Raw genomic sequence first — 17,452 nt, 5'->3', positions numbered from 1 at the left:
CCCTCAACCTTATTTATACCGTCTGATTGAAAACCCTGGCAGCCAAAGTGGAACTCTCTGGCTGTGTGCTCTCAATGCAAACAATGCCTCAGTCTCAGGGAGTGAACCTTACTGCATGTGTCTTTGAATATTTCTTTCAGAGAACAGTTTGGTAAGGTACCCTTCAGTGTATTGAATACTGAAATTCATCACTGCATTAGGAATTTTAATCAATGTAGTATCAAGAGGTTTTACACCTGGAATGGTCATCCTCTAGTATCTCTCGATTTGACAATGACTTCTACAAAGAGTCTAAATTTTCTACCATGGGTCATCTAGTCACCAAGCAGTCACTCCTCAACCTGAAGATCTTTGAGCAGAGGAGGCAGGACATGCTGGAGAAGGTCGGGGGTTGGTGTGACCATGGAATCTGCAGTGCATGGTTTCAATCCCTTCCTCTGTAAGTTTAGGTCAAAACTGAACCATTTAGCTGCACCATCATCCTTGCCACAGTCAACATACACAGGATCCAATGTACTGAACCTATTGTGACTCAGTACGTTTGATGCTGAACCTGATGGGCTGAGGCAACCGGAAAGACTAGTTCAAGAGAATAAAACTGACAAAACAACAGTCTTCAATGTTCATTATTACCCTTGGTCTACCTTGTATTAGAGATCTATTTATGGACTGAATGTGAACATAGCTACCCCATGCTGTGAAGACTAACACACCATTATATTTACTGCTGAGGTATTGCTTACCATGAAACACTGAAAATACTAACAAGAATGGCAACAATGCTAATGGCATCTGCTAGGTGAGTGATGACTAACAGGTGTCCTGAATATTGATAGTATCATCATTCAATCACCATCAATACATATGACTGGTACTCGTTGGTATTGGTGGCATGTTACTGACAGGTCCTTGTTAAAAGGAGAGCAGCCTACTGCACACTTGATAGAGTACTGAAAACAGGTGGGTCAGACCATACAGTTATTTATTATGCCTCTAATCTGAAATACTCTCAGCAAAACAGTCATAGAGTGACTCTCTGGGACAGAATTAGGTCACTACTGCCTCCCAACTCACATATGCAGGATGCAGAATGGTGACTGAGACATGAACGTACAACAAAGTACAAAATATTTTTTAAAACTAAGAGCCAAAATATACAACAGGACCAACATTATCAAGCTATGTTCCCCTGTGCATTAAATTAATTATTTTGAGTGCCCAACAGTATTTGCAGCAGCTTTTATGTCACCTCCGTAAGTTTCAAGTTGATACTTTTATGACTAGAGCTGCCAAGGACAATATATTCTGGCTGGAATCCCATTCAGCAGATTAAACCCAACATTCAACAACAGTTATTGAATGCTAAGCCGTAACCTTCTGAGGACAACACAACACTTAGAACCTGAAAGATGAGGTAAGGACCAGCAGGGTTTTGGCAAATGAGTTGAGCCTTCAGTGTTCGCGTTTGTAGTGGCAAAGTTTCTAGAGTGCATGCCTTTTTATTCAAAAATACAGCACAGTACCTTCAACACAGAAATCCATCTGAGGGCACTCTGCAATAGTTTGGGGAAAGCAGTTGGTGAGCCAGAGACACATATTTGGTTAGAAGGAGTGACTAAATGTTTGGAGAAGGATTTAAAAATTCACATAAATTAAATTTGTGGGCAAGTGTATACGTTTTGCAACAAGTAGCACATGCAGAAATTCTTTTCCCCTGCACCAGTAGATACAGTTTTAAATGGGAGCTTGCTGGATTCAACAAGAATGCTATCATGTTCCAGACAGAATCGGAGATATCCCCTTGCCTTCCAACAAAAATGGTGCCTTGTTCTTGTCTTCCAGTAGTTTGTGTGGTTTCGATCTCTCCAATTTTAACAGGGCGTTCCTTGACGATTCTTTATCTTCACTACTATCTTATCTCTGACCCACGTTGCTCAAGCAGAGTCAGACTCTCCCTGCTCCCCCCCCTCCACTCCATTATTCTCTCCTTGCAGTTGTCTAACTGACTCCACAGGATCATCTCCACCTCTTCTATTTGAAAGGACAACCCTCCCTCTTTGCGCATCCCCGTGGAATTCTGTCTCTTTCTTTTCTAAGAGAGCACCCCTCTCAGTATATGCAGCAAAGGAGGACTCTGTTTCAAAGGAAAGGTACTAATATATTAGAGAGTGGAGAGATTATTTACAAACAGCAGTAACCTCTGCTCCTTACCCTGAATCCCCTGTCAATCAAGTCAAGAGAACAGCAGAGGTCAATGAGTTCCTGAAACTGAGCCCTAAAGCACTAGTTTCCAGAACAAAATGCAATATTCTAACATCTTCACCTAGATGTAAGCGGTCTGTTTTAATTATGGAACAACCAAACCAGTCTTCAGCAGGCAGCATATTACATTCTTTAGAAAAAGTCAAGGTTTAGAGGCAGTTCATGTATTTTCTCTGTATCTAGATTTGGATATATTTATTGCAGCATCACGATAGGGGGACTTAGATCTACGGATTTTGAAAAGCAAACTGCAGATCATATGTTTTGAGTTTTGTTCTGTATCCAGAATTAAGCCAAGTCGAGAGATAAATGTCAGTTTGAATAACATACTGTTACTCCAAACGAATACATTTTTAAAAATCTCGTTGTAAATTTAATTACATCAGATTTTTAAAAGCTTAGAAATTACTATTTACCATAAATAGGATATGAATGTTTAACAGATTCATATGACACTTGCATTTTCTATTTTAACAGGAGGTGTTCACGTCCATTAAAAATAGCAGACATACTAATAAGCCATGTGTTCATGTGTTAATATGGCAACTAATTCCTACACTTCAGTCTTTATTGTGGTTTTACCTAGTGATTTTTGAGTTTATAGCATTAGTAAAATAATTGGGAAACAAATTGCAAAATTGATTCCAAAGTCAGAATACAAGGTTAAATGGAAGGTTGTGTGCTATAGTCATGGGGACCCTCCCTTTGGGCTAGAAGTCAGACGTTCCACCTGCTTCAGAGGAATATCATAAAACATCTGAAGAGGTTAATTTTTTTAAAAACTGCAAGGTTAAAATGGGCATATTTTAGAAGTTTATTCATTTTAAAAGGTAACTTTATAGAAGGTTTTTACGGCATTGATCGATAGGATTTTTCCCTGATTGCTCTTCATTAATAACCTGAAACATCATGCCGATCTCCTACATTGTAGCTGAGACTGATGCCGGGAACATTAGAACTCAGTAAACCCACCAAAGCACAGGCACTGAGTTGAAGAATTTGATACTATCTGATGTAGTTTAAAGTGGACATGCTAGAATAAGTCAAGGGATCATAACTGCAGACTCCCAACAGGTCACGGTTTTGTCTTAGACTAGAACAAAGGAGGAGAAGCTTGCTAAATAGGTGGGGGTCAGGAAAGTGGGGCTGGGTTTAGAACAATCAAGATGATAATTTACCAGCCACAAAGTCAGCCAGAACCAATCACACATTGTCACATGGACATTCTACAGTCCCCACTGCTTAACCAGTCATCATACAGCTAATGTGAACCAGACAAAAAAAAAGACTGCTTTATTATCATTTATTTTTCTCTAGATTAAATGGAGATAACACACTCTTGTCATATCAAATAGGGTAACTCAGGACACACCAGGAACTGAACTTGTGACACTGTGGAATATTTTCCGATTGACCAGTAATACACCATTCTCAAACGAAGACGTTTAAACCCTCGAGTTACCTGAGCTTTCCATTTTATCAAATCATACTTATGAATCCAATGTTCAACATCAAATTCAAATGCAGAAAGAATATGGACACAAAAAAATCCACAGATATTGTACTGTTTTAGAGCAAAGAAGATACGCAAATCTTCCACAAGAAATGATGATGCAGGGTACACCACCACCTGGAAGTTACCCTTCAAGTCACTCATCATTCTGACTTGGGAATATATCACCATTCTTATTGGGTTAAAATCCTGGAGCTCCCTCTCCAACCGCACTGCAGGGCTACCTGTAGTTAATGGAATACAGCAGTTCAAGGCGGCAGGTCATCACTACCTTCTCAAAGATGACAAGGGAGGAGCAATAAATGCAGGACCCCCTGCCAATGACACTCACATCCCGTGAATGAATATTTAAAAAAGTTATTTTCAAAGTAAAGGAACGAGATGTCAACTGTTTTCATCCTTGTTGTGAACCCCTACCACGCCTGTGTCTGAAGAGGTTCACAGTAAGCACTTGCATAGAAAATCAGATTGATTTGCATCTCAAATCTTGGTCTGGCTTCTTATGCCTCCAACAGAGAAATAAAAGAAGGAACAATAGTTGGGAGGAGGATGTATACACCACATAAGACAATATATTTTCTGTGAGCATGTTTTGGGTTAAACATACTATTAGCAGATGTCCAAGGATACAATCAAAAACACTTGCAATGCAATTCTTTCTGTGTGGACACCAGTGACTTAATCTCTCCCCATCTTGATCTGATCATTTATTCAGCTGCAAACACTCTTCCCTGCACTTTGCATCCAACTGCTTTCCACTCATTAGCTGCAAGCATCCAAATAAAACTCTTCATTGCCAAGCCGATGCATTTGGATTCTGTAGTTGATATTGAAAGTTGCAGCAAGAAATGATTCCGAGGATCATTGCAATGAAGGAAAGACGCAAGAAAGACAAGAAACATATGGGCAGACCCATAAAAGCAAAAGAAACATAAAAGTATTTCAGAAAAGGAAAATACACGCTGAAGAGAAAACCAGTTTCAAGGCAAGAGAGCACAGAAATGAAATTCATTATTTATTATATGTTAATAACAGAACACAATTGGACTGTGTCCATTCTAGGCAAATTTAATCAGTTCCAGATTCTTTAAGAACTGCAGTCCTTCAAAATCAAGTTACTAAAAGTTTTATTCATTTCTCTTTTACTATTAAAGAGTTTACATTTATACTGTTGACTGTGAACATCTCAAAGTGGTTCACAGCCAATTAATTATTCTGACATGTAGCCTATATTGTTATGCAAAGCCAATAACTAAGTACGCATACAGGAAAATCCCCAAAACAGCAATGAACTGAATAAACATTTCATATATTTGAGTGATATTCAATAAATATTGCTCAAATAACAGAAAGCCTCCCTTGCACTTTAACAAACGATGCTACAGGATCTTTTACAGCTACTTGCAGACACAGACAGGGTCTCAGTTTATATTTCCACATTATTGCACTGAAGTTTCCAACAAGACTAAGCACTTAAGACTCAGGAGGAGGACTTAAATTCACAATATCTGAGTCATGGTACAACTTCTGTAATTCATTTCTCTAAACGCTTTAGCTCAATCAATCATTCATTAAAGCAATGTAAAATAACTCAATACTTTTAAATATATCCCATCCAATGGTAATGATAGACATTCTGTACAAATACTGAAACCATCAGGAAAATAGTCACATCCCAAGACACATTACTCTCAACTACCACAGTTGAGGTAACAGACACACTGGATTTTGCTTGCAATGGCTACTGGTAATATCCATTCAGACAAACCAAATTTTCAGTTGTGGAATTCCCTCTGCATTTGAAATCGATATGAAAGATTTACTTAATGTCAACAATCAGGTAAAATTTGATAACAGCTTCTGATAACGTACGAGCTCACAAAAGTCTTGACTCAATACAAATTCTTGCTAACTGATTCAAAGCTAATTGGAAAGATGAATATCAAGACACATGTAATGTTTCTTCTGTGCAGAGAGTTTTTTGACATACCCTCTTACCCCACGCCTAGCACTACAGTCCTTTCTGAACATACGTGTGCTCAGGCAATTAATAGCCACCAAGGTTTCTTAAAACCTTCAAAAATATACTAACAAACTTAAGAATGTGATTGACAATTTTCAATGATCTAAACTGTTGGGATCTTTACACATGATTTTTCTTTATTCATCCATGGGATGAGGGCTAGTCCAGCATTTATTGCCCCATCCCTCATTTCCCAGAGGGCTGTTGAGGGTCAACCACATTGATGTGGGTTGGAGTCACGTGTAGACTAGACCAGGTAAGGATGGCAGTTACCTTCCAGAAGAGGCATTAGTGTACCAAACGGGTTTTTCCTCAACAATCGACACTTGGTCAGCATTAGATTCTTAATTCCAGATTTTAATTGAATTCAAATTCCACCATCTGTGGCAGGTTTTGAACCTGGGCACCCAGGAACATTACCTGAGTCTCTGGATTAACAGTCTCATCATAATATCACTAGGTCATTACCTCCCCAACGAAGTGATATACTTTGATGCAGAACTTTCTTCATTAAGTCTTTGAAATAAGCAGATATTCTAAAAAGACTTCTGGGATTGTTACAAAGTTGAGGATATTTATGCTCCTGCATCGTAATATCTTGACCCCAAAAATATTGTCCAATGAATTATAATGTTAGCGATTATCATTTGAAAAGCATATGAGGGAGATGAGTGTTTGTTATTTGCTCTTAACCAAATACAACTCACTCTACCTAACACATTTCTACAATTAAACCGTCATCCTGAAAATATTCTGGAGCCTATCAGAGCTGCAGCAGGTTAACTTTTCTTGATAAGCAAGTAAATTCCATCCAACAGCCAAGCATCATCAGACGTTAGAACATCAGTTTGTTTTTAAAACCAAATGAGAAGTTGCCTTTGGTGTTAAATAATTTACATTGGCAGCACTTACCCTGACAGCACTGTCTCATTAGGCCATAAGAAATAGGAATTAGAGTAGGCCATTCAGCCCCTCGAGCCTAATCCACCATTTAATAGGATCATGGCTGATTAGACATTCCTCCTGTCATTCCTTATTACAGTAGTAAGTATTGTGAAATTCCTACTGAGGCATAAAGCTAGTTGTTTCATACATTGTCCAATCTGATGGAGAGCTGAGGACTGGCTATGATCCTAGAATCTCTACAGTGTGAAAACAGGCCAATCAGCCCAAGTCCACACTGATCCTCTGGAGAGTAATTTGCTCAGACACATTCCCCTACATTTACCCCTGAATAGTGCACTTATCCTACATATCCCTGAACATTATGGGCAACTTAGCATGGCCAATTCACTCAACCTGTATATCTTTGAATTGTGGGAGGTAACAGGAGCATCTGGAAGAAATGCATGCAGACACTGGGAGAATGTGCAAACTCCACACAGACAGTCATTGGAGGCTGGAATCAAACCCAGGTCCCTGACACTGTGAGGCAGCAGTGCTAACCACTGAGCAGCCATGTTGCTTTGATTTCATGTCTGTGTTGCAGTACTACCTTAATCACAGAATGATGACACTGCCAACAAAAATTGAAATACAAACAACTAAATAATCTCCAAACAGTCAAGGACATTAGATTACTTACAGTGTGGAAACAGGCCTTTCGGCCCAACAAGTCCACACCGACCCGCCGAAGCGACAACCCACCCATACCCCTACATATACCCCTTACCTAACACTATGGGCAATTTAGCATGGCCAATTCACCTGACCCGCACATCTTTGGACTGTGGGAGGAAACCGGAGCACCCGGAGGAAACCCACGCAGACACGGGGAGAACGTGCAAACTCCATACAGTCAGTCGCCTGAGTCGGGAATTGAACCCAGGTCCCTGGCGCTGTGAGGCAGCAGTGCTAACCACTGTGCCACCGTGCCGACATGAGCAAAGCTCTTCTCTCTGAAAATTCTTACAAGTACATATGACTGGGAATGTTACCTCCGTTATTCTGGAAAATGATCCTGTTGCATGTGTTCTTTTTGACAATAAATGGAGATGCTTTAATGCCCTCACCACTGGTTTAAAAGCACAAATTGCTGGAAAAACTCAGCAGGTCTGGTGGAAAGAGAAACAGAGTTAATACTTCAGGTCAGTGACACTTTGTTTGAATAGAGGGTTTAGAGACCTGAAGCACTAACTCTCTTCCTTTCTTCACCGTTGATGTGAGGCCTGCTGAAGACTTCTGCATTTTATTTCATCTTTCTGGGACCTATCATACCCCTTACCTAAAGGCTGGTGGTTTCCAGTGTGATACAGTGCAAGTGCAGAACAGTGGTAACAGTTATGCAGCAGCTTAATAGAAAAGATGAATGCAGTTCACAATCAATCCAGCTCCAATCTAGAACAGTTTGATCAAATACAAAGCAGCCATACGAAACTGCTGTAACCAGGAATGGCTCAATGAAAATGATAATGAATAATCAACAACCTTCATTCCTTTTAAAACAACCCAAAATTACAAGGAGGAAGCATTTCGGTAGCTCAGGGCTAAGGCCCAAAGACAAAACTGAACAAAGTACTGGTACTGAGAAAGCAAATATTTTACTTCCTATCCTTCTGAGTAATTCACTGCCGCAAGCTTGTGCTTGCAAAATTCAAAACAAAATGTCTGTTGGATATGATTCTCCATTTAGACAGAACTTGCTGAACAATCTTGGGTGTGCTAACAGTACACCATCCAATTTAAAATAATCAGTCAATTTGTAATGTGACTCATTTACGTTTGATAAAAATGGCATAAATTTATAAGCTGTAACCCACACTCTGCAAGCAAAAGGAATATGTTCAAGTCTTGTATAGTTTTAAAATTATTTGGAGGTTGGGGAGCTCATAGATACCTCATAGCAACACCTCGGCTAATCAGAGTTGTCTTCCTAACTAATAAGAACTCTTTTCTCCTGCAGCATAAAGTTGACCTTCTGAAATTGGGAAATCTTGTGTTTTTCCTCTTGAGACCAAGAGGAAAATTTTCAGCAACACCCATTTAATTTTAGAAATATTCAAATTGTGTTCCACCAAGTAACTATCAACTTGGTTACTACTGATTAATACAGACTATCACCCTGTAATGTGGCAAAGTCACTACTATTACAAGGCAATCTGTCAAATCATTTGCCCATTTGGAATGAGTGACAGAATTTGGCTGCTGATACATCTTCATGTAATAAACTACCCCCATATGAAATAAATGGGTTGCCTGTTGACAGGGAAATTATTTATAGCCATTACTCTGCCAGATCCATTACAGAAAGACAGATTTTTCCAAAAGATAAAACTTTAGAGAAATGAAATGTTGAGACAGGACATAAAATATACTATAAACTTCAATATTATTATTACAGGATAGATTGGTAATTGAGGTCGTAAAATTGAATATTTGCATATGGGTCCAGTAGATACTAAAATAATTCTTCCTACTAAGATTCTCCACATTGCTAGGATGATATAAATATCGAACTAAGTTCCAATTAGTTCTTTGCCAATATACCCCCGTTGTAATCCAGACATATATTGGGCTCCAGTTTATGTCCTGCAGACAACAAATCTCAGGACAACTAAATAATGTTGGAGATCACAGAGGTCAGACAGTACACATGGAGGAAAGCTAGTATAGATGCAGACTAATCTTGACTAAAAATGTTAGCTTGCTTTCTCTCCAAGGACTCTGCTTGATGTCCAGAATACTTTGTTTTTAGTTCAGATTCCAGTATCCGCCATCATTTACTCCTAAATCTCAGGACAAACCAGTTTTACCAATGCTATAATTTCTTGAACACTGCTGAAAAAGATATTGTCAAAAAAGTTTTTTCTTGCATTGATCAGAACAATTCTCAAGGATACTAATTTTAGCAGAAAACCAACATTTATATCATATGGGAGGAAAGTGGTGACTGGTTGACAAATGCATTCTGATTGGTACATTTTCCATGGCAAAACCTCTACCAATCAGCAGTCTTCTCTCTCATAATAGAAATGTTTTCCCTCTGAGTACAAGTTTAGCAGTTTTGTAATTTGGTTTGCGATTTGCTCTTTGAGCTAATTCACTGAAAGGTCGTACACAACTATTCTGATACTGACCATAAATCAACTCCTTGAAGTTTGATCTTACTATACCCTTGTATAGCTCCTGGTGCTGGAATAAAAGATGATTAATTTGAAAAAAAATGTTTTCCTTGCGGTGTTTCACGGACTCCCAGCTCAACTGCTTGTTCAGAACAGAAATGCGGAGACATTTCTTCAGCCAGAGAGTGGTGGGCCTGTGGAATTCATTGCCGCAGAGTGCAGTGGAGGCCGGGACGCTAAATGTCTTCAAAGCAGAGATTGATAAATTCTTGATGTCACAAGGAATTAAAGGCTATGGGGAGAATGCTGGTAAGTGGAGTTGAAATGCCCATCAGCCACGATTGAATGGCAGAGTGGACTCAATGGGCCAAATGGCCTTACTTCCACTCCTATGTCTTATGGTCTTATGGTGCTGCGGACCATGTGTATATTGGGTGTGGGCATTTGCACTCCCTTTTTGATTTTCTATAAAATCGTTTCCTCTGCTTTTGGTTGCACTTCAGTCCCACGCTCCTGATCTTCGGGCACCCAGTGTGGATGGGTCAGAGGACCTCCTCATGGGTCAGCTCCTGGGCCTGGCCAAACTGGCCATAAACACATCCAGGCAGTAGGCTGTGGAGGGCGTTGTTAAGGCTGACTGCCTGCCCCTCTTCCATGGTTATGTTAGAGCCCGGGTGTCTCTGGAGAAGGAGCACGCGGTGTCCACCTACACCCTCAAAATTTTCAGGGCAAGGTGGGCACCGCATGGAGTGGGGTCTTTATTCCCCCTTCCAACTCTATTTTGATTTAATCCCTGCCCTCCCCTTCTCTGTTGGATCATGCACAATTGCCCTCTGGGAAGGGCACTGCTTATCACCAGCACTCAGGTGTTTCCCTTCTTCCTGGTGGTGGAAACCGAATAAAGATTCATGCACCTTGTGTCTTTCACTGTGTCTCACACCTGCACACACACAACATGGGTACTGGGGAAAATATAAGTATGACCGCAGTTAGGCGGTAGTGTGGGGGATAAAAAAGATAAAAAAGTTTTCCTTTTAGCTGCAACAAAATTTGCCTTTTCTTCAATAATACTCAGGGATTAGTTGCTACAATTTCTCCTGCTCAAGAAACATACTTTATCATAGAATCCCTACAGTATGGAAACAGGCCCTTTGGCCCAACAAGTCCACACTGACACTCAGAAGAGTAACCCACCCAGACCCATTCCCCTATCCTATTACTCTACATTTACCCTGACTAATTCACACATCCCTGAACACTATGTGCAATTTAGCATAGCCAATTCACCTAGTCATGTACATCTTTGGACTGTGGGAGGAAACTGGAGCACCCAGAGGAAATGCACACAGACACGGGGAGAATGTGCAAACTGCACACAGACAGTCACCCAAGGCTAGAATTGAACCCGACACCCTGGTGCTGTCAGGCAGTAGTGCTAACCACTGAGTCACCATACCACCTCATCCTTGTAGATTTAGGGAACAGAATAGTTATCTCCCTGTTTGGTTCTTGTTGGTGCACACAACCACCACCATTTGGGTCACACATTCATTCAGTCAATCAATGGCTGTGGTCATGTGGTCAGGGTTGAAAGTAATTTTGTTTTCTTGACATCAATGATACCTATTTCCACAAGATCCAAATGTGGGTGGAAAATATTCAAATAAAACCCAGATGCGTACCTAATGAAGTGTATAAACTATATCAAAACAAAATTATTGCTGAGGTCCTTATCAGCTCGGTCAACATGTGTTTTTCAGGCAAAATGTTAGTAAATTTATAATTTAATCTTTCAACGCAGGAAAACACAAGTCTTGAATGATTCAAGGCTAACGAGTCAACTTTGTTTCTAAGCTTCTCAAGTTATTTTTAAAGAACTACCACTGAGGAGATAAAAAAGAAAAATGGCAATATTGCAAATTCAAAATACAAACCCAGAAGAGCCACGTATACAACAGAAGTCAAGTAACATCAGAAGGGAAGAAAAGAACTTTTAAACACATGGCCTAAAAACTCCCGCCAACATTGGAAAGAGCAAGGGCTGGTCCAGGCAAAAGGAAGCAGGGTCAGTCCAGCAGTCCAGCAGTCCAGCAGTCCAGCAGTCCAGCAGTCCAGCAGTCCAGCAGTCCAGCAGTCCAGCAGTATACACCCCCTTTATTTGTCATCCTCTTGCTTGGGTTCATTTCATGAAGGGTTTCTGCATTTCCTCATGAGCTGTAATGAAGAGTTTACTTTCTAGGCTGTACAGTACCTGTCATAGTTGTGACCTGTAATTATGTCATTTTATATGAGCACCTGTGAGTGCTGCTTAATATTTCAAATCCCAACCACATTGGGAACGGTTCCAGGTATGGATGCATTATCAAAACAACCATTCTTCAGTAGCCCTGGGAAATGTTCCCTTTTCTAATAGTCTATGATCCCTCATCATTTTTTTTCAATTACATTGATTTATGCAGCAAAGAAGCAATCATTAATCCACTGGATCCTCCTCCCTATTTATCTCATAACCCCATCCAGTTAATCTTCGACTCCTCCCTCCGACACAGATGCATTGCTTAAATACATCCAAACCATTCACCTCACCCCACTCTCATCACTCTCCAGTTACAGAAAGTTCCTCTTCAAATTCGTTTTGGATTTAACATTGACCGGGTGCTTAAATTTAATACCTTAAAAAAAAGAATGTTCAAATGAATAGACTTGCATTTGCAGCTGCATTTCTATAGTGCCTGTTATAACCACAGGCTGTCTCAAAGTGCTTAAGTCAAATAAATCCCTGTGCTATAATATTTAGGTTTTTTAAAAAAAATCCCAGAGGGGGATTCAGCATCATTCTGGATTGACCAGAAACTGAGCTGGACTCACCATATCAAAACTATGGCTATAAGAGGGGGACAGAGGCTGGGAATCTCACAGCAAGTAACTCACCTCCTGTCTCCCCAAAACCTGTCCACCATCTACAAGGCACAGGTCAGCAGTGTAATGGAATACTTGCCAATTGCCTGGATGGGTGCAGTTCCAACAACATTCAAGAAGCTCGACACCAGCCAGGACAAAATAATTCAGTTAAAAATCTTTAATTTGTAACCAGTATCAGAATGCGTGAATTTCGAAGAAATGCCATATCTGTATAGTTCTGAAACTAGGGGAAGCTCCCTTCTGCCCCCCAAACTGTGCAGCCACACTCTGCAGACCCATGAACCAAGCCCCCTGCATGCCCTAGGGGGAGAACCATCTCAGGTCCCTCCCCCCACCACCCCACAGTCAGGCTAGAGGGAGGGTCTGGCTTTAGGACCTGGACAATAACATGACGGAGGCGGTTTCAGATCTGATGTGGGGGCAGGTAGGGAACAGGGACGCGCGTTTGGTTATTCCCTGCTCCTGGGCAACTTGGGCCTGCTCCCTCAGGCCAGGATATATTGCCCTGCATAACCTCCCACCCCCACTACCAACCTCACCCCCCACCCCTCAAAGCCCAGACCCCACCCTACCCCAGAGAACAGCTGTGGATCTTTCCAAATGAGATTTCACAGCAAGGCGAATCTTCACAAATACCAACTGTATTTTGTCTGGGAAACGACAAATAAGCTTTTCCTCACACAGTGCAGTGCAGTGCAGTACTCCTGGTGTGCGTTTTGCAGTTTATTACTTGCTGTCTGCAGCCACGCCAGCCTTTTCCTCTCCCGGGAGGGGTGGGGGGGGAATGGGTCTGCTGGCCCTCAGTGGATGGTGAGGGTCAGTGGATCTGCTGGTTCTCAGTTGGGGTGGGGGTGTGCAGGGGGTCTGCTGCTCACTGCCATCGTGCTCAGGGCTAGGAGTGAAGTGCTAGATTGATTGACTGGATGCACTGAGTACTGCCACAAGTTGCCCAGAATAGCAGCACAGACTGGGCCAACAGGCAAAGCTTTAATCTTTTCCGCAACTCTAATCTTAAATCCAACGTTGGACACTCTACACCACATCAAATATTAACCCTTTTGGCACAGACACATGCGGCTGGTTGACAGTTTGGAATCTCTGCGTTAGAAAGTCTGGGAGAGACCTGCATCTCCCTCCCCCCACTGGGAGCAGCCCTGCCTCCCCCTTCCCCACACTCCACCCCCCCCCACACACACACACACACACACACCTTGTCCCTCTGTACCTGGAGAGATTTGTATAGCTGCTCTCAGGGATATGTGTACCTGGAATGATCTATGCAGATGCAGAGTCCAGGAGGGTTCGACCTCAGTTTTGTCTGAAGTATTCTCCCCATTCCACAGGGTGTCCCTCCTTCCTGAACCCTGGGATTGGAACACAGTTGAGCAAAACTTCCCTGAGATCGTCCAAAGCTAGATCCCCCCCGCCGAGATGTGGGGAGCACAGAACGGTCAGCAGGAAGTCCCCCCTGTCCCCGAAACCCCAGTGTAACCAACATCTCACTGAGCCAACACAAAGTCACTCCAACAGACCAGACCTCCCCCCGCACTGCAGAGGATCTCCGCGATTCTGTGCTGAGGTGGACGGTGGGGAATGGGGTGTGGATTGGAGCTCAGCACCTACCTGGGGGGCAGACACAGGCTGCAGGAGCCCCTCGGGCCACTCGGCTCTTGGGTAAGTGTGCCTTCAGTCTCTGTGGGGTCAAAACACAGGAGATCGGAATGAACAGGCACACACTGGACTGCTGGCTGCACTCATGCTCACAGACAGACAGACACACACACACACAGACAGACAGACACACAGACAGACACACAGACAGACACAGACACACAGACAGACACAGACACAGACACAGATAGACACACAGGCAGAGACACAGACACAGAGAGACACAGACACAGAGAGACACAGACACACAGGCACATTTAAGGCAAATAACATCCCCCAGTCCCATCACCTCACCCTTCCCTTCCCCCTCCCCAGCTACCCAGAAATGACCCAAATACCAACTTCAGGCACAGGCCACATTCTGCAATGAACGAAACTCAGAAACTAATCCCTCAGCCCCCGCCCCAAGTAGCATCTCTAGTTAATCTCGAGATTCGCCACCAGCGGAACCTTACTAATTTCACACATTTTTAAGCAAGTCTTCTCTTTGTGAAGGGTTGGGGAAGAGAGAGAGTGTGGTGGGGTGGGGGAGCGGGGGTGGGGGAGCGAGGTGGGGGGGGGGGATGGAGGGAGAGGGAAGATTGAAGTGGAACATGGAGAGACCAAGGGGTTGCCACTGACAATCCCGGGAGAGTCTGGAGAACTCCGGCTGTATTCCGAGGGCCAGGGGTTTGCGAAACTGTTTAACTCCGGTTTGGGAACTGTTGGGAAAAAGGAGCTGGCCGGTATCGGCAGCGTTCCGAAAGCTTGTGATCAAATAAACCTGTTGGACTCAAACCTGGCGTGGTGTGATTTTCAACTTTTAAGAACAGCAGTGAACGGGACAGTTTGTAATTGTAGCGAAACTATCCGACACTGTGTGAGACTGTGTGTGTGTGTGTGTGTGTGTGAGAGAGAGAGACATTGTGTATATGACTGTGTGAGAGAGAGTCGGTGTGTGAAAGAGTGTAGGACAACGTGGGTCAGCGTGTGTGGAATGTGGGACAGTGTGTGGGAATGTGGTCAGTGTATATGTGTCAGTGTATGTGAGAGTCTGTGTGGGACAGTGTGTGTGGGGGGGTGTGTCAGTGTGTGGGAATGTGGTCGGTGTATATGATCAGTGTATGTGAGAGTCTGTGTGGGACAGTGTTTATGTGTCAGTTTATGTGAGAATGTGTGAGATCGTGTTTGTCAGTGTATGTGAGAATCTGTATGGGTCAGTGTGTGGGAATGGGTGTGGGGGTGGGGGTCAGTGTGTGTGTGGGGATGTGTGTCAGTGTGTGAGAGTGTGGGTCTGTGTCTGTGTGTGTGTGGGCCAGTGTGTGTGAGTGTGTGGGCCAGTGTGAGTGAGAGTCTGGGCCAGTGTGAGTGAGAGTCTGGGGGTCAGTGTGTGGGTCAGTGTGAGAGTGTATGGGACAGTGTGTGGATCAGTGTGTGTGAGTGTGGATTTGTGTGTGAGGGTGTAGGTCAGAGTGTGTGAGAGTGTGGGACAGTGTGTGGGAATGTGGTCAGTGTATATGTGTCAGTGTATGTGAGAGTCTGTGGTGTGTGAGAGTGTGGGACAGTGAGTGTGTGTGTGTGACAGTGTATGTGAGAGTGTGGGACAGTGTGTGGGAATGTGGTCAGTGTATATGTGTCAGTGTATGTGAGAGTCTGTGGTGTGTGAGAGTGTGGGACAGTGAGTGTGTGTGTGTGTCTGTGTGTGTGGGATAGTGTATGTGAGTGTGGGACAGTGTGAGAGTGTGTGGGACAGTGCGAATCAGTGTGTGTGAGAGTGTGGGTCAGTGTGGGACAGAGTGAGTGTGAGTGTGGGACTGTATGTGTGTGTATGAGTGTGGGACAGTGTGCGAGAGTGTGGGACAGTGTGAGTGTGGGACAGTGTGTGAGAGAGTGTGGGACAGTGTGAGTGTGGGACAGTGTGTGTGTGTGAGTGTGGGACACTGTGTGTGTGAGTGTGGGACACTGTGTGTGTGTGTGTGTCAGTGTGAGTGTGAGTGTGGGACAGTGTGAGTGTGGATCAGTGTGAGTGTGGGACAGTGTGTGTGAGTGTGGGACAGTGTGAGTGTGAGTGTGGGACAGTGTGGCTTCGTGCTAACGGCTGTGGTTCCGTCCCTTGCACCGACCTGCTCCAGGAGTTCCTCCACTCGGTTAAAGACAGCGGGTTCCAGCCAGGCCGGGAGCTGCTCTCTCTCCGCCTCTAAATGCGAGACCCGGCTCTGCAGCTCAGAGGTCCGCTGGTGCAGGAGGGCACACAGGCCGAGGGATAGTACGGCCAGGAGGCAGCAGGCGAGGCCCGAAAGGCCGGCGCAGCGCTGGGCTGTGCGGAGCTGGCGCCGGGCAGCGGGCGGCGAGCTTTCCATCGTTATCCGGAACCTCGGAGCCGCTTGTTCGAGTCCCTGCTCCGCCGCAACTATCGCCAGTTCATGAGAAATCCCTCTGGCAGGAAACAGGCGTGTAATCTCTTCAAACTGATACTCCAAAAGGTCGGCACATGAACAAATGAGAGCAGCAGCCGCTGATGTGGTGGATATTGTCCAGCAGCAGTTCCCTCTGTCAGTGGGAGTTGGGAAAGTGACTCCAGACCAGGGTCAGTGCTAGATACAGGCAGTCAGTTCCCTCTAGGCTACAGCCACAATCCCATGTTCTCTAAGGAAGTTTCCCCCCAGCCTCTGCCTACTGCTCTCTCGATGCTATTTCTAGCCAGTCTCCTGCTTAACATAATTTATTTATTTTACAACGTGACAGGGCGGGTTTCAGGTCGGAATCTGCACTTTGATCAGGAGTGACGTCTGTGCCCTCCCCCTTTCCCTATAACACATCCGATTATTTTTAACGAACTGCCTCCAAACATCGCTTTCTATAAAGAGCCGGCCACTGCAGCCGGGAGACGCTGTCCCGTTCCCCCGGTCCCTGGGGTTTCAAACCGGACAGGCTCCGCGTAACTCCCGGAGCAGCGTAACTCCTGGAGCAGCATCTTCCCATCACTCTCAGTCCGGGAGCAGAAAGCACACACTCAGACAC

The 17,452-nt window shown here is 43.7% G+C and overlaps 1 protein-coding gene across 1 annotated transcript in view; it reads right to left on the bottom strand.

The window, feature by feature from the left end:
• Window positions 1–17,120, bottom strand: part of col13a1 (collagen, type XIII, alpha 1) — a 230,775-nt gene extending 213,655 nt beyond the window's left edge. The window contains exons 1-2 of the mRNA XM_060854140.1: window positions 16,555–17,120; window positions 14,405–14,474 (exon numbers count right to left, since the gene is read on the bottom strand). Of these exons, the coding sequence (XP_060710123.1) occupies window positions 14,405–14,474; window positions 16,555–16,791 (307 nt within the window). The 5' untranslated portion in view covers window positions 16,792–17,120. The remainder of the gene's footprint in view (window positions 1–14,404; window positions 14,475–16,554) is intronic.
• Between the last annotated feature and the right edge of the window lie 332 nt (window positions 17,121–17,452).

This window comes from Hemiscyllium ocellatum, chromosome 43, assembly GCF_020745735.1.
Source record: "Hemiscyllium ocellatum isolate sHemOce1 chromosome 43, sHemOce1.pat.X.cur, whole genome shotgun sequence".
NCBI lineage: Eukaryota > Metazoa > Chordata > Chondrichthyes > Orectolobiformes > Hemiscylliidae > Hemiscyllium > Hemiscyllium ocellatum.
This window is presented reverse-complemented; position numbering and strand designations above follow the sequence as displayed.